Source organism: Schistocerca nitens, chromosome 2, assembly GCF_023898315.1.
Source record: "Schistocerca nitens isolate TAMUIC-IGC-003100 chromosome 2, iqSchNite1.1, whole genome shotgun sequence".
Lineage (NCBI taxonomy): Eukaryota > Metazoa > Arthropoda > Insecta > Orthoptera > Acrididae > Schistocerca > Schistocerca nitens.
This window is the reverse complement of record NC_064615.1, coordinates 735,524,988-735,547,746: the sequence shown is the minus strand read 5'-3', so window position 1 is coordinate 735,547,746 and position 22,759 is coordinate 735,524,988. Positions and strand designations below refer to the sequence as shown.

General features: G+C 44.4%; 1 protein-coding gene and 1 non-coding gene across 2 annotated transcripts in view; one reads left to right on the top strand and one right to left on the bottom strand.

Moving 5' to 3' along the window:
- LOC126236947 (esterase FE4-like) overlaps positions 1-7,059 on the bottom strand; it is an 86,147-nt gene extending 79,088 nt beyond the window's left edge. Inside the window, exons 1-2 of the mRNA XM_049946641.1 lie at positions 6,857-7,059; positions 2,027-2,164 (exon numbers count right to left, since the gene is read on the bottom strand). Of these exons, the coding sequence (XP_049802598.1) occupies positions 2,027-2,164; positions 6,857-6,916 (198 nt within the window). The 5' untranslated portion in view covers positions 6,917-7,059. The remainder of the gene's footprint in view (positions 1-2,026; positions 2,165-6,856) is intronic.
- A 13,246-nt stretch (positions 7,060-20,305) lies between these two features.
- Positions 20,306-20,378, top strand: Trnaa-cgc (transfer RNA alanine (anticodon CGC)). Its single transcript has one exon. It is a non-coding gene; the product is annotated as a tRNA-Ala (tRNA).
- Positions 20,379-22,759: the final 2,381 nt, after the last annotated feature.

Sequence of the window (22,759 nt, the reverse complement as noted above, 5' to 3'; positions counted from 1 at the left end):
AGTGGGGGGTAAAGGTGGGCTAAATTTCATAAAGAGTCATGTAGCGGGAAGGTTACAAGAGAACAAACTGTTTTTTCTCCTTTTACTGGCTCGTGTGCAAGGGATTTGAATACAAAGCGAGACTGTCATCGAATCATGAAGGTGGAGTGTGTGAAGTCAGAGGAATCGGCTGTCTTATTGTGTGAATTAATATAGAGTACTACTTGCAATTAGTGAGGTGCACGCAGTACAATCCGTTAGACCACAGTGCACCATGTGCCGAGTCAGCACTACTTGTATGTCATACGTGGCATCACTATGGCCATTTTGGAAAAGAACGTACTGAGTTGAGGTCGCTTATGATTAGGTGTAAAGCGTGGAATTTATATGCTGATATTGCAGTTGCCGATATTGTTGTCTTCTCTGTGTGTTTTTCTGTTGTTGTCGTTGTGGTACAGTTTGCTTATGTTGTTGTTATTGTGGTGGTAGTTTGATGCATAAGGGTCCCACTATATCAGAGTTCGAGACACAGGGTGTTTTCGAGTGGGAGGCAGTTGAGTCTTTGGTAAATCAAGTAATACAGTTGAAGGTGGATAACACAGAGATGAAATGTAAACTAATTGCTATGGGAGAAGATAGGATCCCGTTCAGTTTGACCACTCCTTCATTGGAATCAGCTGCCGATAGTTTGGATAACCCCGTTTCTGGGCAAGGCAAGGGAGAATATGCTATTTTTTATAATCTAGTGACAGCCGTAAGCCTGGCCTTCTGGATCAACGTGCAGTTATTACAAATGACCACATTGCGCTGGAACGGGGAAAGCAAAGGCATTTGTTAGGTATCACGAAGCACTGATGGACGCTTTTACATTTGAGTACTAAATGAGGGCCTCGCACAGGGCTATAAGGAGCAGAGGAGTTTCAGATTGAATCGGGAACAGTACCGGGGTATCGTAGAGGGAGAACGACTAAATAGAAACTTTCTTCGACAGTATAGGGAAAGTTAATACGAAGTCGTAAATGACCGATGGAGGGTGACAAACCGAACAAACAGTTTCAGTACAAATAATGACAAATAATGAAATAACTAGCACAAAAGATATAAGTTGCAATAAGCAGAGTACATAGTCATTATCTGTAATGAAACTGTTTCTTTTATTGCCACAGGTTTAGAATCACCCTTTTTTATCTCGTTGGTAAAGCCAGCACTTTACTGAAGCTGTCTATGATATGAGGATTATACATAATTCATGTTTACTATTTCCCTATTTTTGTAAGGCCGTAAAATTCGTTATGGTTCACCTTTATCTGATAGCTGCTTCCTTTCCTACGTAGTAGCAAGATATGCAGCCAGTGCAGTCTAACTTTACAGCATACATTGACACAGTGTCTTTACCCCAATTGGTATGACATTAATATCTGTACGTTACTTTATCTTGAAATATGTGTATTCCTAAAGACTACGTAAGTCAGTTTTACCTAAAGCAGTTACCTGAATTTGCTTGTTCTTTCAGTACTGAAATGCTTGTGTGAACAGACGAAACTATTTATCAAATTTAATGTTGTGTATTAGATTACGTTCAAGGTTCATTTCATAGTTAACTTTAACATTTAAAACTCTCTTACATTCATGAAATTCTAAAAATAAAAATAGCTTTTCTTTGCTTTGGCCAGTGAAACCATGTTACATATAATTTTCTCACATCGGATAAATCTACAATTATTGTATTGCGCGGTTGCATAAGAAGGCTGTCAGTCGTATTTACTGCGTTGTGGGATTTAGAAACCTGTAGAAATTCATCATTTGTTTAATATCTGTATAGTCAAAACAACTAACGGTTTTTGTGTGACATACTTATTAACTCATCAAAAGGTAAGTGTCCGTGATGATAGTGAAAAGTCTTCGCGGCAATATTATCATAAAATTTGAAACTTTTTTCTGTTTTATGTGTAAATCATCCCACATAATATGTGCACGGATTGTGATTTCTACATTCCGTAGTTGTGCTTCTCCGAGCTGCACTGAGCAGATATTGACAACTACTTACTTGGAATCGGAGATCTCCAACTGGTGGTTCTGCATACGGAATACCTTCAAATCTGTACATGGGTTTGTCGGTATACGTTTGGAACATCCGACCTCTGATGGTGCCTTCTTCTATGTCGACTGTAACATATTCTACAGCCTGTAAAAGATTTAAGAAGAAATCAAAGAAGATAATGAACATGTTAATAATCATTCTGAACATATCAAACTTAAAATTGGAGGCTCATCAAGAGTATAGGGAATCATTCTAAAACCAATAAAGGAATAGTGAACTGTCTTTAAGGCATGAGGTATTTAGGAGAGTGTCTGTGCATTATCATCAGAGCTTTTGGAAGAGGATTAGACAATAAGGAAGGACGAAAGGTGAAATGGTCATTGGACGCTGCGGAAGTGTTGTCACGGAACGAAGGAGATAGAAGCAAACTTCCGAAACTTCCTATCTGCATATTAGTGGACTGTGAGTAAAGTTACATTGTTTCATAAAAAGTCTCAAATTCAGCCTCTGATGAGAGGACAACAAGAGAAAAGTCGAGAAAATAAATAACAAAATTTCAGTAGTTACGGTATAAATGCTGTAAATCACTTGATAAATGTTAATTGAGGATTATGAGCTTCTGTCTGTGTCAGTTCAAATGGTTGGCGACATTTTGAGAAGCGTCTCTCATACCTTATAATCTCCTGGTGGTAGAAGACTGGAAGAGAATCGCCTATAGTCATCCACAAAAGCAATGCAAATTGACATGACTGGAAAAGTTGCAATACACCATGAAAATTTACACTTGTACCATATGCGCCTTGCTGTCGGGCGTGTATAAATGTCTGGAAGGCCCTCTCTAGTCTTATTCAGTGTCAATTTAAATCTGCTGTTTCATCATTGCTATCCGTGTATGTAAATGACGAAACAGTATATTTAAACTGTCACTGAAGAAGACGACTAGAGAGGGCCATCTAGACATGTATACACGCCTGACGGCGGACGGTAAGATATTTTGCAAGAGCGCAGGGTCTCGTGCTGTATCAAGTGATCAAAATGCCACGAACCTTTGACCAAGAACTACTTGGCCACAGTCAATCGCTCCACTTGACAATGGCCAAAGAATAAAAGCGCACTTTGTCGAAAACTCGAGGTATTTTAAACACTGAATGCCGCAAGAATCTGGAGAACAGTTTATTCGACAACATATTTATTTGCGCTGTTTACAAATTTCCAATGTATCTGATATAAGAAGCGATGTTTTATTGAAATAGGAAGGTGAGAGATTAAGCACAGCAAAAGAGCGACTGACAGTACGTCATCCATTGTTTTAGTTGTATTGAGATAGCCTTCCTCCATAGTCTGGTCCTTTGCAGCAGGTCCACCGTCCGTCACCCACTGCTTTGATTAGCCTCTTTTCAGGTGGAAAGACTCTCGTTTCATTAATAGGCACAAATCAGCTCAACAGATCAGCTCTTATCCAAGATCTACATCCGCATAACTATTCTGTCGCTCATACTGGCAGAGGGTTCCTCAGACCACCGACAGAGTATTTCTCAACTGCTCCACTCTCCAACAGCTCGTGGAATATTGTAAACTTAAATCTTTTCAAGCGAGCTCTGATTTCTCTCACTTTATTGCGATTATCGTTTGTCTCTGTGTAGATTGATGTGAATGAAATATTTTCCAATTCTGAGGAGAGAATTAGTGCCTGAAATTTCGTGAAAAATCTCGCCGTAACGAGCAACGCCTTTGTTTTATGATTACCACCCCAACTAGCGTATAAAACGCGTGACACTATCTCACCTATTTGGCGATAGTACAAAACGAGGTGCCCTTCTTTGAACTTATTCGATGACCTCCGTGAATCCTATCTGGTAAGCATCCCATAGCGGGCAGCATTACTCGAGAAGAGGACGGACAAATATAGTGTAGGCAGTCTCTTTAGTAGGCTTGCTCTGGCAATAAAACAGTCTTTGGCTCGCCTTACCCAGAAAATTTTCTATGTAATTATTTCAATTTAAGTTATTCGTAATTGTAATCCCTAGGTATTTACACTACTGGCCATCAAAAATTGCTACACCAAGAAGAAATGCAGATGATAAACGGGTATTCATTGGACAAATATATTATACTAGAACTGACATGTGACTACATTTTCACGCAATTTGGGTGCATAGATCCTGAGAAATCGGTTGGAAACTATCCTCATGTCAGCACGTTGTAGGTTTCGCCACCGGTGCCAACCTTGTGTGAATGCTCTGAAAAGCTAATCATTTGCATATCACAGCATCGTCTTCCTGTCGGTTAAATTTCGCGTCTGTAGCACGTCGTCTTCGTGGTGTAGCAATTTTAATGGCCAGTAGTGTAGTTGAACTTTCAGCATTTAGATCTGTATGCTTCGTCGTGTGACCTCACACCTTTCGTTATTACCCATTTTCGCATGATACAGACATCGTGTCTAAATTATTTTGCAATTACTGTATGGTAAATAACTGCAGCATGTGCAAACAGTGTAAGAGTGATCGTCAGATTGTCTCCTAAATCTTTTATGTAGCTTAGGAACAGAAGAGGGCCTATGGCACCTTCTTGGGAACGCCAGATATCACTTTTGTTTTACTCGAAGACTTTTCTTCAGCTCCTACGAATTGTGAGTTTCTGACAGGAAATAACAATTCCAGCCGTACAACCCCACGGGTACGCAGTTTGATTAGAAGTCACTTGTATGGAACGATGCCAAACGCATTCTCTAAATTTAAGAATACGGAATCAGTTTGAGATCCCCTGCCAATAGCCCTCATTAATTTATGTGAATAAAGAGCTAATTACATTTCACAAAAACGATATTTTCTGAACCGGTTTTGTGTGTTGTTTCCTTCGAAGTCGTTCAAAACATAAATATGTTCCGAAATGCTGCACTAAATCGTCGTTAGTGATATGGGTCTCTAAATCTACAGATTATCCCTATTTCCCCTATTTCGTTTCTTAAATATTCGTAGACCTAAGGGTGTACACAGCTCTCAGAAAAAGGAAAAGTATAGCGTAATCAGGTGTTGTTCTTCCAAGAAAGTAAGTAATACGCAGGTTTTTAACAGAGTCGAAACTGGAAGTTTCTCATGGCTTCTTGCAATTTGCCATTCGTGTTTCAGAATATTAAAAATACTACATAAAAGCCGCCCCCCCACACACACTAACTATCGCATGGGTGCCCTTGGTGTGATGTGCACAACTTTCCAGTTTTTAAGGACGGATCTTCAGTCGAGCGGGTGGTTGCACACGGATGTGACGAAAAGTTATGGGAAAGCGATATGTCGTGCACAGATAGCGGTACTCGTGCACAGATGGCGGTAGTACCACCTACACAAGGTATAAAATGGCGGTTAATTGGCGGCGGAGCTGTCATTTGTACTCAGGTGATTCACGTGGAAAGATTCCCGGCCTGATTACGGTCTTACGGTGGGAGTTAACGGAACGCTGAAATGTAGTTGGTACCAGACGCATGGAACATTCCGTTTCGGAAATCGTTGAGGGGTTCAGTATTTCGAGATCCACAATGTCAAGAGTGTGCCGATGATACCACACCTCAGCCATTTACTCTTACTACGCCATTTGCAGCCATTCATTGAACAACGATGGAATGTTTATGGTTGACAATGTGCTATGTCTCTGGGCCACAGTTACTCGCGAGAAGTTAGAAGAAGCGAATGACTTGGCCACCCATATGGTCTAACATGAATACCATCGAATGGTTATCGGACATCTGATCAGGCCACGGTTTTCCAGTCGTTTAGGGTCCAACCGAAATGGTTACGAGCCCAGGAGAGGCGCCGTAAGCGATGTCGTGCTGTCATAGCCCTTTAATGGCAGATTTAGCCACACTGTCCTAACGGATACGTCTGTCGTACGTCCACGATGATTTCTGCGGTTATTTCCACACAGTGTTGGGTGTCTGTTAGCACCGAAAACTCTACGCAATCGCCGCTGCCCTCGGTCGCTAAGTGGTCGAATACACTGTTCTCGGGATTCTCGCGGCATCCAGTGTTTAAAATACCTCGATGTTTTCGACCAGGTACTCTTTGGCCATTGTCAGGTAGAACGATTGACAATGGCCAAGTAGTTCTTGAGTCCTGATTTCGGCTGGTAATAGCTGATAGTAGGGTACGCCTATGGTCCATGGCTTCGTAAGTAAGATGTATACGGATATGGCCTTTTCGACAAAGTGCTGTGTGTTTTTAAATGTTTTAGTGGTTTCGGCGTGAATGTCGCAAAAGTAATCAGAAAACTGATTTCCCACTTCGTAGTAGAACTACGAATTTTTTCATACCTAAATCACTTACGAATTCTACTCCTGACGTTTCGTAAATAGACATAAAATCCCTAAAACACTTATTTCATTTTATTGTTGCCAAGTATCCGTAACAGCATACGATTTGTCATCCTGTAGCATCGGAGCATTTTCACTTTGCACAATACTACGTCTATGAAGACTGCGTGTTATTCTGGTGAATTGTGCAGCAGAATTCAACACTTACTTTACACAACCAATGTGAAATGAAAAAGAGCAAAGCTGGGGTGCAGAATTGACCAAGATAACACACGCCGTGAAGCCGTCCTTTAAATATTTTAGATTGGCTAAGTGCTTTGTGTTCAAAAGAGCTATCCTTAAGAATTAAAACCATAAACTGATCTCTGAGTCTGAAGTTAACTCTCTGTGACACACATCGTGACTAGTAAATATGAAGTTTTGATGACAGATTACAGAATGTTTTTGTTGTTTTCACGCATTCGCATATTTTGTTAAACAGAATTCCGTGTACGAAACGTAACGAATTATGTAGAGTAAACGAAGGTACTCACTGATATAGCGACTGGTATTAAACAAAGGTGTAAAACTGCAAATAAGCGAAGTGTCTCCATCGTCCTCGAGATCTCCCTTCCTTCCACGATGGCGGCCGGTGAACTAACTGAGTAGCTCCGTCTGTGTCGTCACAGATAAATGGCAGTGTCAGTAATTATGTGTTAAACGAAGCGAGGACAAAAAGAAAAAGAAACAGCCTACACTTCCAAGTCAATCTGTATGGACAATAATGGATGTTACTCGTTTTTTTATAGAGAATGTTCAGTCTGATGAAATAATTAGCCTGTCACGTAGATAACTGGCTTATCATGTTATCACGTTAATGCGCGTCTTAGTAAATTTGAGGAAGGTCTGTTACGCAACTGCATTTTCAGAAAGAATGCGTGTTTATTACGAGAGTGCCTTCAAGTCGTGATGCTGTAGCGAAATAAATATAAATGATAGCTAATGAAACGAATCATTTCCATTAGAAAGTAAAACATAATATGATCCTTTTTACTGTGCCTCAAGGTACATATTATAATGGAACTGTAGAAAACACCCGTAACTGGCTACGCAGTATCGAAAGCTAAGAAAAAAACGTAATGGAATGGTATCATTTCACAACACTGGCTGTCTCTAACTGCAGTAAAATATCCTTTTGTATTGTGTCCATTATTGTGCAGTTTCACCTCTGCAGCTATTTTCAATTTTCTTTTTGCTTTGTACAACTCATCAAGTTTATCTAGACGGCAGTAGCCCAGTGTACCGCTTTGGCCATACGAGTATCCTGGGCTACATACACGTAAAATTAAACAAGGAGCCTGGAAGAAAAGGAAGTGCAATAGATCAAAATCACTGAGAGAGTTCCTCATAGTGAAGTGGACAAAATTTTCAGATCAATGAAGTAGCCGGGCTTTCTTTCATTATACCTTTCCATATAAAACATGCCTCTGACAAAGGTTTATATAACCGCGAAGACATAAACCAGAAGCGCCAACAAGCAATACATGTTCTTCCCAGTGCACTTGTGAGACCATTGCTGCCTCTGTGGCACTCATCGGTTCAGGTGTAGCGTTGTCTGAGAGCGGTATGAAGTTGCCTTCAGCAACCCAACGAGAAACTGCGAAACATATAACCAGTATACATAAAGAATTTTTCACTCTGTGGCTAAGTGTGCGTAGTTTTGAACATTCCGGACTGGTTAAAACTTTTTCCCGAACCGAAACTTGAACCTCTCGCAGACAACGCTCTTCGCGACTGAGCTGACAAAGCAAGATTAAGGAACCGACCTCTCAGCGTCACCTCTTCCAGTAGTGTACCAAAGCGTTCAACCGGAGGAACGTTGCTGTAGAAAGAAAACCGAAAAGCTAACAAACAGAAAATTGACCAAAGGGAGCTCCAAGGGCCTCTTACATTTGTAAATGGTGCTTCAAACGAATCTGAAGAATGGTCATCGTCTTGATGAGGGAGGGAACCAACCGGTCCCTCCTCATAGCTTATAAAGTTGGTAACAAGAGGACAGAAGCAAAAAAAAAAAAAATCGATAAGTGCCTAATACACTCCCGTGGAACGTCCGTGGATTCAGGATATACATTATGCGACCAAAAGTATCCGGACACCCCTATCCGGACACACACAAAAACATACGTTTTTCATATTAGGTGCACTGTGCTGCCATCTACTGCCAGGTACTCCATATCAGCGACCTCAGTAGTTATTAGACATCGTGAAAGAGCAGAATGGGGCGCTCCGAGGAACTAACGGACTTCGAATGTGGTTAGGTGATTGGGTGTCACTTTTGTCATACGTCTGTACGCGACGATTTACGAACTCCTAAACATGCTTAGGTCCATTGTTTCCGATGTGATAGTGAAGTGGAAACGTGAAGGGGCACGTACAGCACAAAAGCGTACAGGCCGACCTCGTCTGTTCACTGACAGAGACCGGCCACAGTTGAAGAGGGTCGTAATGTATAATAAGCAGACATCTATCCAGACCATCACACAGGAATTCCAAACTGCATCAGAGTCCACTGCAAGTACCATGTCAGTTATGCGGGAGGTCAGAAAACCTGGATGTCACGGTCAAGCGGCTGCTCATAAGCCACACATCACGCCGGTAAATGCCAAATGACGCCTCACTTGCTGTAAGGAGCGTAGACATTGGACGATTCAACAGTGGAAAAACGTTTTGTGGAGTGACGAATTACAGTACACAATGTGACGCTCCGATGGCAGGGTGTGGATATGCCGAATGACCGGTGAACGTCATTTGCCAGCGTGTGTAGTTCAAATGGTTCAAATGGCTCTGAGCACTATGCGACTTAACTTCTGAGGTCATCAGTCGCCTAGAACTTAGAACTAATTAAACCTAACTAACCTAAGGACATCACACACATCCATGCCCGAGGCAGGATTCGAACCTGCGACCGTAGCGATCGCTCGGCTCCAGACTGCAGCGCCTAGAACCGCACGGCCACTCCGGCCGGCGCGCGTGTGTAGTGCCAACACAAAATTCAGAGGCGGTGTTTTATGGTGTGGTCGTGTTTTTCATGGAGGGAATTTGCACCCATTGTTGTTTTGCGCGACAGTATCACAGCACAGGGCTACATTGGTGCTTTAAGTACATCCTTGCTTCCCGTTGTTGAAGAGCAATTCGGGGATGGCGATTACATCTTTCAACACGATGGAGCACCTGTTCATAATGCACGGCCTATGGCAGAGTGGTTACACGACAGTAACAACCCTGTAATGGACTGCCCCGTATGGAGTCCTGACCTGAATCCTATAGAACACCTTTGGGATGTCTTGGAACGCCGACTTCTTGCCAGGCCTGACCGACCGACATCTATACCTCTCCTCAGTGCAGCACTTCGTGAAGAATGGGCTGCTATTCCCCAAGAAACCTTCCAGCACCTGATTGAGCGTATGCTTGCGAGAGTGGAGGCTGTCATCAAGGCCAACACCATATTGAATTCCAGCTTTACAGATGGAAGGCGCCACGATCTTGTAAGTCATTTTCAGCCAGGTGCCCTGATACTTTTGATCACATAGTGTATGTGGGGCAACATTTCTGAGCAGCGCGATTTAATTTTAGTCCCCAAGAGATCCATCTTAAAGATCAATGCTTCTGTGCTGTGGGGTCGCAACGTCCAAAACAGATATCACCCCTCGCTGCTTCCCTACATACCACTTTGCAAGAAGTTGCAGCAACAGTGCAGCTGACATTTAAGAACGGCATAAGCACTGAAGAGCCAAAAAATTATGACTACCTGCTTAAAAGAGTGTAGGTCCCCCTTTTGGACGCAATGATTCTGCCTGCCTTGGATTCGCCACGCGCTTGGCTTCCAGAGGTTTGTGGCACCAAATACTTACGCACAGGTAACACAATTTCCTTAATTTAAGGGAGCGTGGCTTGTGGGCGTGGAGCTAGGTCCGATAGCGTCCAAGTTGTGTATCATCTCATTCAGATGAGACGAATTTGATGATCAAGACATCACGTGAGTTTATCCTCCTCAAACCATTGCAGCACGATTGTGACACAGACAGCTATCCTGTTGGGAAATGCCATCGATGTTGAGGAAGACATCAAGAGTAAGGGGGTTACGGGTGGTCGGTGGTAATATTTATATAAACCCCAGCTGTCATGGTGCCTTGTATTGCTACCGCAGCTCCCTGGAAGCCCAGGTGAATCTCCCCCCATAACGTAAGACTGCTCCCACAGGTCTGCGTGAGTGGTGTAGTGCATGTTTCAAGCAGCCGTTTGTCTAGATGACGGCGTATCCTAACACAACCTCCGACCCGATTTAACAAAAAATCGTGATTATCCGACCAGGTGACACGATTCCACTGATCCGCTGTCCGATCTCGATGATACTGCGAATACTACAATCATAACGGACAATTCTGACATCGCCAAACAAAACATAATAGCAATTTAAAGAAAAAAGAGACAAGGCCAAGGGAACGTGGAAGGGGTAGGCAAAGTAGATGGAAAACATCTTTCACCTTTTAATTTACTTAAACAAGAGCCAAGATTTTTCAATTAAAAATTTCCCAGGGTTTTAAGAAATATAATTTAAATGTAAACGACAAGTAACCTAACCTATAGCCGGACTGAAGGGCTTGAGGAAATTTCACTATTACAGTATTCTTAAGAGAAATGTTAACCATCAGATTTACATCTCTCTGCCATTTAAAAGCAATAATATTTAAAAAGAAAAAGGATACCAACCATTTAAGAGAAAACAACCATTTTAGGGACGGGCGACATATACAGTCAAGACATACTTCAAATTGTGTATGATTGTTTAAAAATATTGCTCTTCATGTTGCCACCACACTTAATAAAACTTAACAACTTCTTTCAGTTAAACAACAAGAAAACTGTTAAAATCATAATGATTTGAGAAAAGGAGGAAAAACAAAATTTGGGAGCCCCCACCAAGGTATACCTTCATAGCAAGCTTCCAACTATGTGTAATGCTTTGCGTAGCTCTTGATACGGTTAGCCGTCTGCCGAGCCTCTGTCCCTCTGTTGTCGCAGGTTCGGGCGTCCTTCCGCTCCGTCCGACTGGCGTCGTCTTCTACAAGGCGTGGCCCTCAAGACGGCAACACTAGAACGCACTAAGACGTATATTAACTGCCGGTTCCATACCACTAGTCGAGAAGCAGTTTCAATACACTCAAACGGGAGAGAAATACAAGTCCGGTGCGAAACAGCACAGTGCCTCTGTAAAATCACAGTCAATATGGAAATGCCAAGCTACCGGGAGCTGAAAGGCAACTGGCAGAAAGCAAGGTCCGCAACTCGACGCAGCCGTATCGAACCAAACCGCCACAGTGGTGTCATGGAAACCCAGAAGAAGTCAAGAAGTACCCGAGAAATGTAAAGGTTAAACCAAACAGTCGTCCAACACAAGTCAATTCGAAGGGAGGCAGCAACTTATACAGTGCACAGATGGAGTTAATGATACACACCCATTACGCCAAAGATGTCGGGAAGTATTCATATTAGAACACCGGGTGGGCCTCCTGATTAATTGAATAAATATAATACAACCGCCAGTAAGGCGGCGCCATCCAGGCGTATTCTTTCAGGAGTAACCGTAAGCAAACAGCTAAGCCATAAAGCCAGTTGGTAACTAGGATCAAAATCCGTATCCAGGATGACAGCACTATGGCCACTCCACGAAATAACCGAAGTTCAAGGCCGCTACACAGTGAAAACGCGACCAAGGCAGGTGATGGTCCCTTTGCAGTGGACCCCAACATCTGTGGCCTCCTAGTTCTGCAAAACGATTTGGCCGCGTCCTGACTTCTCTTGCCACCTCCGTTCGGCCAGAGCTGCTCCACACGACTACCCTGCATTGACGCTCCGTCGGCCGTACTGCTGCCAATCGCGCCCTATCGTGGCCAGCGTGGCTGAAATCGAGCTCCCGCCTCCACCGGAAGAAGAACGTCTCAGAAACGAAGAGACGAAGCACAAAGAGACCACAGGAAATCGAAGGAAGCTGTGCCGGGTGGCTCAGACGCTTTTAGATCAACATGGGAACACGTGGGGTATTATGGTGAGGAACAACATATTCAAGAATGTGCGGAGGACAGTGTTCTCCGAAATGCTTGTCTCTGAGGTAGCATCGTACTCTGCCGTCAGGCCTGCAACTGGACGCCGCCTGTCGGGCTTTAGAGAAGCCTTCGATTCCTATTCTCCGTGATGAGGTATGGACGTTCTACTTCTTGTCGCCTAGTCGTGGTTTCTTCATCCTTTATACATTTTCTATAGATGCTCAAGACAGTAGAACGTGAACAGCCGACCAGCTTCGTCGTTTCCGATATTCTCGTCCCAGGTACTGTGCCACAGCAACTTGACCTTTGCCACTGACGCCAGTGTATTCCCGATATGCGCCACTTATCGTCGCTATTCCCCATTCGTCTCTGCCCCGCTCAAATATTTCCCTTACCGTGTCACGCGCACTCAGCTTCACAGGTCAGCATTCAGTAATGCGGTTGGGTATAATAAACTGAAGTCTTATTGAAAAGTTAGCACCAGAAGCCTGAGCACAACCACCCCACTTTTTCACTAGCCGAAGGATTTCCTGTTCCCAGAATTCCCGTGGCTGTGACAGGAGACACCCTCCATTTTGTCCTTCAGTTCCTCATCCGAGTTTAAGTGATTCTCTATGAGATGTTGTTTCAGCGATCCAAAAACATGGATTTCGCAGGGTGACATGTCCGCGCTGTAGGTTGGATGCTCAAGATGGTACAATTTGAAATGGCCATTACACTTTGTGTGGCCTTAGAGACGCGTGGACTCGCGTTATAGTTGAGCAGAATCACTCCCTCCCCGTAAGCAGACCACGTCATTCTCTCCTAATGGACTTGTGTAGGCTACGGATTGTCTCACAGTACACGTCACTGTGATTTTTCCCTGTTCAAGGGATTCGGGATTCGATGAGTATTGGACCTCTGACGTCGAAAAAGACGGGGAACGTCACCTTACCTGCTGAGAGTACAGACTTGAATTTTTAGGAGGAAGTGACGACACCTGCTTTGTGCCCCTCAAATGAACACTTCTTATATTTCCCTCAAATGCACCATAACGAAGTTGTAGATAATGAAGTTCTCAAGCAGTTCATCACACAGCTCTTTCGAGCGTTGTCCAGTTATTGAGATTCTAATGCACGTCACGTGCTTTGAGCTTCTACGACCACTTCCCTCTTGTTTACAGCTTATTATTTTACCCGAAATAAAACCGGCACCCAAATGAGTGCTCGGCAAGACGAACCTGGGCGGTAATGTGTTTGAATGTAGCTTCCATGTGCTGTGATGGATGGGTAATATCAAGAAAACGATCAATCATGCTGCTTTTTTCCTCCCTGCCGAAGGAATAACGGCTGCCGCTCGGTATATGTGCTGCTCTGCGGAAATGCAGATGGTTCTAAAGCACACCATCTGATGCAACCGCTTTGATTTTTGGGTGGCGAGAGTTAAAGGCCGCCTCAACGTTAAGGAGTGCAGTTAACCATCATGGCAACAGGTCTTGAACTTCATAAACTGTTCCAGTAAACAGAACCATATACACTGACGGAAAAAAAATCTAAACAATAATTAATGTAGAGTAACGAAATTTTTGGAATATATTTGTATGGGTAACATATTTAAGTGATTAACATTGCAGGATAACTGGTTAATGCAAGTGCGATATAAGTCATTGCAAATGTGAAATGGTGGTTCATTAATAAACGGTGTAACCGTCTGCATATTGATGCAAGCATGTAAACTTGTATGCAATGTGTTGACAGATTTTGTGCGATGGAGTCCCACGCATGTTACACTTGGTCGGTCAATACCGGGACGCTTAAAACCGTTTGACGATGACAGTACAGTTAGCGTCCGATGACGCTAGCATATGCTCGATTGGAGACCTGGTCGTCGAGCAGGCCAAGGAAACATGTCGATACCCTGTAGAGCACGTTAGATCACAACAGCGGTATGGGGGCAGCGCTAACCTGGCGGAAAACGCCGCCTGGAATGCTGTTCATGAATAGTAGCGCAACAGGTCGAATCACCAGGCTGACGTATGAATTTGCTGCCACGGTGTGTAGAATAGCTACGAGAGTGGTTCTGGTGTCGTAAGAAATCGCATCCCAAACCATAATTCCTGGTGTAGCAAGACTGTGTAAAGCACACAGACAGGTTGGGTGTAGGCCTTCAACTGGCCTCCTTCTAACAAAGACACTGCCGTAACTGGCACCGATGCAGAATCAACTTTCATGAAAAAACACAACAGACTTCCAGATTTCTCTCCAATGAGCTCTGGCTTGACACCACTAAAGCTGCAAGTATCGGTAGTTTGAGGTCAGTGGAACGCCAGAATGTGTGGCTCAGAAGTAACCGATTTGTAATAGTTCGTTACGTTATTGTGGTGCCAATTGTTGCTCAAATTTTGCTGCAGGAGCAGTACGAAGCGACTGAGCCATACGCCGAACACGATGGTCTGCCCTATCGGTAGTGCCACGTGGCCGTTCGGAACCCGATCTCCTTACGACGTCGTCCACACTAAATGAGTTTTGATAGTGGCTCTTCGTCGCCTTAATGGCATTCCTGACTGACATCAACACTGCGCCCAGCCTGAAAGGCAATTAACGAGAAGTAGAAATACGCCTACGAGCTTCAGGTTATGTTGGACAACTCATTATTGACGTAGCGACTTTGCCCGCATCTCGTGGTCGTGCGGTAGCGTTCTCGCTTCCCACGCCCGGGTTCCCGGGTTCGATTCCCGGCGGGGTCAGGGATTTTCTCTGCCTCGTGATGGCTGGGTGTTGTGTGCTGTCCTTAGGTTAGTTCGGTTTAAGTAGTTCTAAGTTCCAGGGGACTGATGACCATAGATGTTAAGTCCCATAGTGCTCAGAGCCATTTGAACCATTTGAACGTAGCGACTTTTTCCGTCAGAGTATAGGAAACAGATAGGAGGATTAGGAGGAATGGTGGGAGATACCATACAAATGCTGTAATGAAGAATGGGAATCTTCTGGCCATCAAGAGACGTGATGTCCACATGATGACGGAGAACACCCACACCATCGCCGGCAGTCTGGGTGCGGCTTGGTGTTACTACCGAGTTCTTGTTGAGAGCGACATTTGAGTCTTTGGTTTAATCGATGTTGAAGTTTACAACTGGCCCTTTTTTGAGTGAAAACTGGGTTCAGAACTAACCGCCAGCACCTGACACGCCACAAGGCTACCACAAAAATGACTGCAGCGTTTTGGAACACCTTGCTGAGAATGATCAGGACGTCATCGAAACTTTCCATTCGATATGGGAAATTGGACGATTTCCTCATTCGCAGAAAGAAACTATTTTACTTATCTCTCTGTTAAAGGACTGCAGATAGCAAATACAGGGTGTTTCAAAAATGACCGGTATATTTGAAACGGCCATAAAAACTAAACGAGCAGCGATAGAAATACACCGTTTGTTGCAATATGCTTGGGACAACAGTACATTTTCAGGCAGACAAACTTTCGAAATTACAGTAGTTACAATTTTCAACAACAGATGGCGCTGCGGTCTGGGAAACTCTATTGTACGATATTTTCCACATATCCACCATGCGTAGCAATAATATGGCGTAGTCTCTGAATGAAATTACCCGAAACCTTTGACAACGTGTCTGGCGGAATGGCTTCACATGCAGATGAGATGTACTGCTTCAGCTGTTCAATTGTTTCTGGATTCTGGTGGTACACCTGGTCTTTCAAGTGTCCCCACAGAAAGAAGTCACAGGGGTTCCTGTCTGGCAAATAGGGAGGCCAATCCACGCCGTCTCCTGTATGTTTCGGATAGCCCAAAGCAATCACACGATCATCGAAATATTCATTCAGGAAATTAAAGACGTCGGCCGTGCGATGTGGCCGGGCACCATCTTGCATAAACCACGAGGTGTTCGCAGTGTCGTCTAAGGCAGTTTGTACCGCCACAAATTCACGAAGAATGTCCAGATAGCGTGATGCAGTAATCGTTTCGGATCTGAAAAATGGGCCAATGATTCCTTTGGAAGACATGGCGGCCCAGACCAGTACTTTTTGAGGATGCAGGGACGATGGGACTGCAACATGGGGCTTTTCGGTTCCCCATATGCGCCAGTTCTGATTATTGACGAAGCCGTCCAGGTAAAAATAAGCTTCGTCAGTAAACCAAATGCTGCCCACATGCATATCGCCGTCATCAATCCTGTGCACTATATCGTTAGCGAATGTCTCTCGTGCAGCAATGGTAGCGGCGCTGAGGGGTTGCCGCGTTTGAATTTTGTATGGATAGAGGTGTAAACTCTGGCGCATGAGACGATACATGGACGTTGGCGTCATTTGGACCGCAGCTGCAACACGACGAACGGAAACCCAAGGCCGCTGTTGGATCACCTGCTGCATTAGCTGCGCGTTGCCCTCTGTGGTTGCCGTACGCGGTCGCCCTACCTTTCCAGCACGTTCATCCGTCACGTTCCCAGTCCGTTGAAATTTTTCAAACAGATCCTTTATTGTATCGCTTTTCGGTCCTTTGGTTACATTAAACCTCCGTTGAAAACTTCGTCTTGTTGCAACAACACTGTGTTCTAGGCGGTGGAATTCCAACACCAGAAAAATCCTCTGTTCTAAGGAATAAACCATGTTGTCTACAGCACACTTGCACGTTGTGAACAGCACACGCTTACAGCAGAAAGACGACGTACAGAATGGCGCACCCACAGACTGCGTTGTCTTCTATATCTTTCACATCACTTGCAGCGCCATCTGTTGTTGAAAATTGTAACTACTGTAATTTCGAAAGTTTGTCTGCCTGAAAATGTACTGTTGTCCCAAGCATATTGCAACAAACGGTGTATTTCTATCGCTGCTCGTTTAGTTTTTATTGCCGTTTCAAATATACCGGTCATTTTTGAAACACCCTGTAGCAATTCCATTGCCGAACTCCTCTGCTAAGTGGTAAATCCTTTCGTGCAGAGATTTCCTACGAAAGAACAATTAAGACGTATATTTACGATCTTTCGAAAGCTATGGCACTATTTGGCGATAATATCCTCGTAAAGCACCACGCATGAGCCTTCTGAAAACGTATTCTCATGTCATCTTCCATTCTTTTCCATCTCTAAATTACACTCCTGGAAATTGAAATAAGAACACCGTGAATTCATTGTCCCAGGAAGGGGAAACTTTATTGACACATTCCTGGGGTCAGATACATCACATGATCACACTGACAGAACCACAGGCACATAGACACAGGCAACAGAGCATGCACAATGTCGGCACTAGTACAGTGTATATCCACCTTTCGCAGCAATGCAGGCTGCTATTCTCCCATGGAGAAGATCGTAGAGATGCTGGATGTAGTCCTGTGGAACGGCTTGCCATGCCATTTCCACCTGGCGCCTCAGTTGGACCAGCGTTCGTGCTGGACGTGCAGACCGCGTGAGACGATGCTTCATCCAGTCCCAAACATGCTCAATGGGGGACAGATCCGGAGATCTTGGTGGCCAGGGTAGTTGACTTACACCTTCTAGAGCACGTTGGGTGGCACGGGATACATGCGGACGTGCATTGTCCTGTTGGAACAGCAAGTTCCCTTGCCGGTCTAGGAATGGTAGAACGATGGGTTCGATGACGGTTTGGATGTACCGTGCACTATTCAGTGTCCCCTCGACGATCACCAGTGGTGTACGGCCAGTGTAGGAGATCGCTCCCCACACCATGATGCCGGGTGTTGGCCCTGTGTGCCTCGGTCGTATGCAGTCCTGATTGTGGCGCTCACCTGCACGGCGCCAAACACGCATACGACCATCATTGGCACCAAGGCAGAAGCGACTCTCATCGCTGAAGACGACACGTCTCCATTCGTCCCTCCATTCACGCCTGTCGCGACACCACTGGAGGCGGGCTGCACGATGTTGGGGCGTGAGCGGAAGACGGCCTAACGGTGTGCGGGACCGTAGCCCAGCTTCATGGAGACGGTTGCGAATGGTCCTCGCCGATACCCCAGGAGCAACAGTGTCCCTAATTTGCTGGGAAGTGGCGGTGCGGTCCCCTACGGCACTGCGTAGGATCCTACGGTCTTGGCGTGCATCCGTGCGTCGCTGCGGTCCGGTCCCAGGTCGACGGGCACGTGCACCTTCCGCCGACCACTGGCGACAACATCGATGTACTGTGGAGACCTCACGCCCCACGTGTTGTGCAATTCGCCGGTACGTCCACCCGGCCTCCCGCATGCCCACTATACGCCCTCGCTCAAAGTCCGTCAACTGCACATACGGTTCACGTCCACGCTGTCGCGGCATGCTACCCGTGTTAAAGACTGCGATGGAGCTCCGTATGCCACGGCAAACTGGCTGACACTGACGGCGGCGGTGCACAAATGCTGCGCAGCTAGCGCCATTCGACGGCCAACACCGCGGTTCCTGGTGTGTCCGCTGTGCCGTGCGTGTGATCATTGCTTGTACAGCCCTCTCGCAGTGTCCGGAGCAAGTATGGTGGGTCTGACACACCGGTGTCAATGTGTTCTTTTTTCCATTTCCAGGAGTGTATTTTAAATATCCAATCGGTGATGTGGCTATCAAATCCTTTCATATTAGAGAATGATGTCAATGAGGTTAGCATTTTAAGTGTGACCCTGTTTCTAATGGCTGTAGAAAGTATTACGACCAAAGTAACGGTTCAGGTCTCAAGCGCTCTTTATTTGTGAACGTCGTTCAAGTTTTAATTCATTTTAGAGTCTTACCTTAAATACACGTCAGATTCAGATTACTGTTAGGAGACTAAGGAAATGCGCACCATAAAATAATTTTATGTTTTGGACAGAAAAATCAGTGTATGTCGTCTTTCAACTAGTACCGTGGTGTTTTATACATTCCAATACTCAATTCCAAGAAGCACTTAATATTTCAAAATGTATCGCATAATAGACAAGCTGGAGGAGGGTGAAAAGCAGGTTTCGTAGAAGTTTTTGCATGGCATCGGCTTTATTACGGGTTCATGATGCACGAATCGATCAGACTATCATACCTTAAGGTACTGGTTACAGTCCACCACGAGCGTATTAAAATAGCCACAGGGACCTTCAGAACCAGTCCCATTCCCAGTTGGGAAGACATCTCTTGACACCAGCCGGCAATTGATGATGGTGCGACAAGCACAGAAAATGTTAACCTTATCTCCAAGCACCTGGTCATCTGATGTTGCTCGTCCAGTCAAGGAGCGACTTTTCAACGGTGTGTTGCTGAGAGATGGCAAATGTTTCTGTCCTAAAGCTATTTAATTCAATCGTATTTTCCGTACATTAACTTTAATACGTGATTTTGTTAGCAACAGACGCAAGAGACAGTGAAAAGAAACTCCTGTGATGGTGTAGAAACTATAGTCCGTTTAAAATTACTTGGTAGTTGACATTTGTCACTTGCCGGCCAGTGTTGCCACATCGGCTGCCGGCTACCGCTAGCTAATAGACGACACACAGACATGGAGGGTCACTTCGCAATTGCTGATAGCTATGTTGGAAGTGAGTGCCGTGAGGTATGATGGAAATGCGAGGTGCTCTGCCGACAGTTGGTTTTAAAGACCAACGACTAAACTGCGGCAGACGTTGAGTTTTGTAGCCCTGAATTTAAACTCATGTTCTAATCTAACCACAACCTTGCGATGGGCACTGTATCTGTGAAAAAGCTGTCAGCAGTCAGCAGCAGAACTAAAACCAGAATTGTTCTGTTCAAGTCGATTCAAGCTAACTCCTACGAGCAAACTCAAGACAGAAAAATTTGAGTTTCAGCGCTAAAAAGCGAGTGTAATTTAACGTTATCTTTTCGTGGTTACCTCACACTGACTAAACGAATTGCCGCTTAACCGTCCGATGAGCAACCCTGGTTGGCACTTGGCTGTAGCTGATAAAAGAAACCGGCGGATTACAAACGAAAACCGAGCGAGGTGGCGCAGTGGTTAGCACACTGGACTCGCATTCCGGAGGACGACGGTTCAATCCCGTCTCCGGCCATCCTGATTTAGGTTTTCCGTGATTTCCCTAAATCGTTTCAGGCAAATGCCGGGATGGTTCCTTTGAAAGGGCACGGCCGATTTCCTTCCCAATCCTTCCTTAACCCGAGCTTACGCTCCGTCTCTAATGACCTCGTTGTCGACGGGACGTTAAACACTAACCACCACCACCTACAAACGAAAAAAGAATGACAGGAAGAAAAATAAGGACAAATAAAAAAGTCAATACGATAGTGAACATGGAGCTTCAAATTATTAGAAATTTAAAGAAAAATTACATTTAAATAAATCGATTAATTGAATAAAAATAATAATGAAAGTCAAAATAATGGAATAATGAAAGTCTTTTGATTAGAATTAGAAGTGAAAACAAAATCGCTATGTTCCAGAGGTTCTGAATCTAGGATCTTCAACACAACAGCTTCATGCGCTAACACCTAGTCTACGACACTATGGTACATAACACGCTTACATTTAAGGCTCTGATAGTCCAGTAGCAACGATGAATTGCAGCCTTCAAAAATTTGGCTTCATGTGGGGTCGTGCGAAACTTTTCTGATGTAAGCCGACTTCTGTGATCATAATAACTGTATAGACTGATGAGACAAAACATTATGACCACCTCCTCAGTAGCTTTTTTGTCGCATTTGGAACTACATAGATCACTGATCCTGCGTATCAGGGTTTCGATAGCTTTTATGTTTGCGAAGGTGTTTGGCAATAGATGTCTACGCGTAGGTCATGTAATTCGCGTAAATAACAGTCCGCTGATTTGCGTACTCGGTGATGGTTGCCGATAGCTACTCAGATGGGTTCCACAGGATTTACATCAGGCGAATTTTGTCGCTGAGACGTCAACGTGATGAGCTCACTATAACGCTCCTCAAACCACTGTAGCACAGTTCTGGCTCCGAGACATGGACAATTGTACAACTGAAACATGACATCAAGCAAGACATTCAGCAGGAAGAAATGCAGGTGGTTCGCAGCTGTCAGCACATACTCGATCACTACCATAGGTCCCATGCAAGGGACTGCATAATAATATTGCTCCCATAAGGCTGCGTCCGTGGCGCGCTGCACGTTTCGAGCCTTGATGACGGCGTTTGTGGAGACGACCATCAATATAGTGTGATCCACCCGAAGAGCTGACGTGTTTCCATTGATCGACGGTCGATTCCCGAAGGTCCCGTGCCCACTGCAATTACAACTGGCGATGTCGTGTCAACATCTGAACACGTCCGGGTGGTCTCATGTTCAACAGTGTACGATGAACGGTGTGCTCCGGAACGCTTGTGCGTGGTACTTTCGCTGTCCTTCCTCTTTCCGCAGATGCTCACGACAGTAGCACGCGCATATTCGACCAGATTCTTCTTTTCGAGATACTCGTTCACAGGCTCTGCGTAATAATAATCTTCCCTTTGTCAAAATCGCTTATCTCAAGGAATTTCCCATTTGCAGCCCATATCTTCGCTAGTGTAGCCCCCGTCCGTGTCTGCTCCGCTATACACTTTTTTTTACCGCGTCACGAGCCCGCAACACCACCAGACGGCATCCAACGTTGCGGTACACAGTGGTCATAGTGTTTTGGTTCATCAGTGTATGTGACACTGAATCGTTTGTATTGTGAAAGGCTCCAGTAGTGCTTGGTTAGCAGTGTGTATGAAACGCTCGTGCATCTGAAGAAATACGAGATTAAAGGGTCAAATTCAGGATTCGAGATCACACCGGAACAGCAGCTGCAGTACGTGTAGTGGCAAGTATGTGGTGCCAACTATCAAGTAATTTTAATCAGGCTAAAGAACACATGATGATGGATCTCTGAACATGAAATATCATTGTCCATGATGTAAAATAAAGTTACTTTTACTGAAGATTTAGTTACAAATTCATCTGAATTTCCAACTGACGTGGTTTATACGAAGACAATAGATAAAAGTAAGATGTCTTATCTCAAGTACAGTTGCGTACTATATATACAACAGTGATTCATCATTAACGTTAGAAGCAGCCAAGGACATCAGTAGGGCATTTGGAGGAGACATGGTAATTTATTATACTTGCGTGTAAAAAAAAAAAAAATAAAAATCCCTTTAAGCTATGCGAAAATACGCAAACTGTTAGATTAAAAGGTCGATCAGTGTCTTACTACAAGCACAATCAACAAGAGATATGGAAAGATTATATATTCTTAGGTATCTGCTGATAAGAGATCTGAGCAGTGAAAGCGATAGTTTAGAGTGATAAAACTGAACCTTGAGTCCATAAGCACTCAGGCTAATAGGGAGGCGTGAGAGATTCCGTTGTCGTCATAAAACTAATGGCGCTTTTAAAACAATCCACAAAGCCCAGAGAAATAACAGAATAGCAAATTTAATTCAT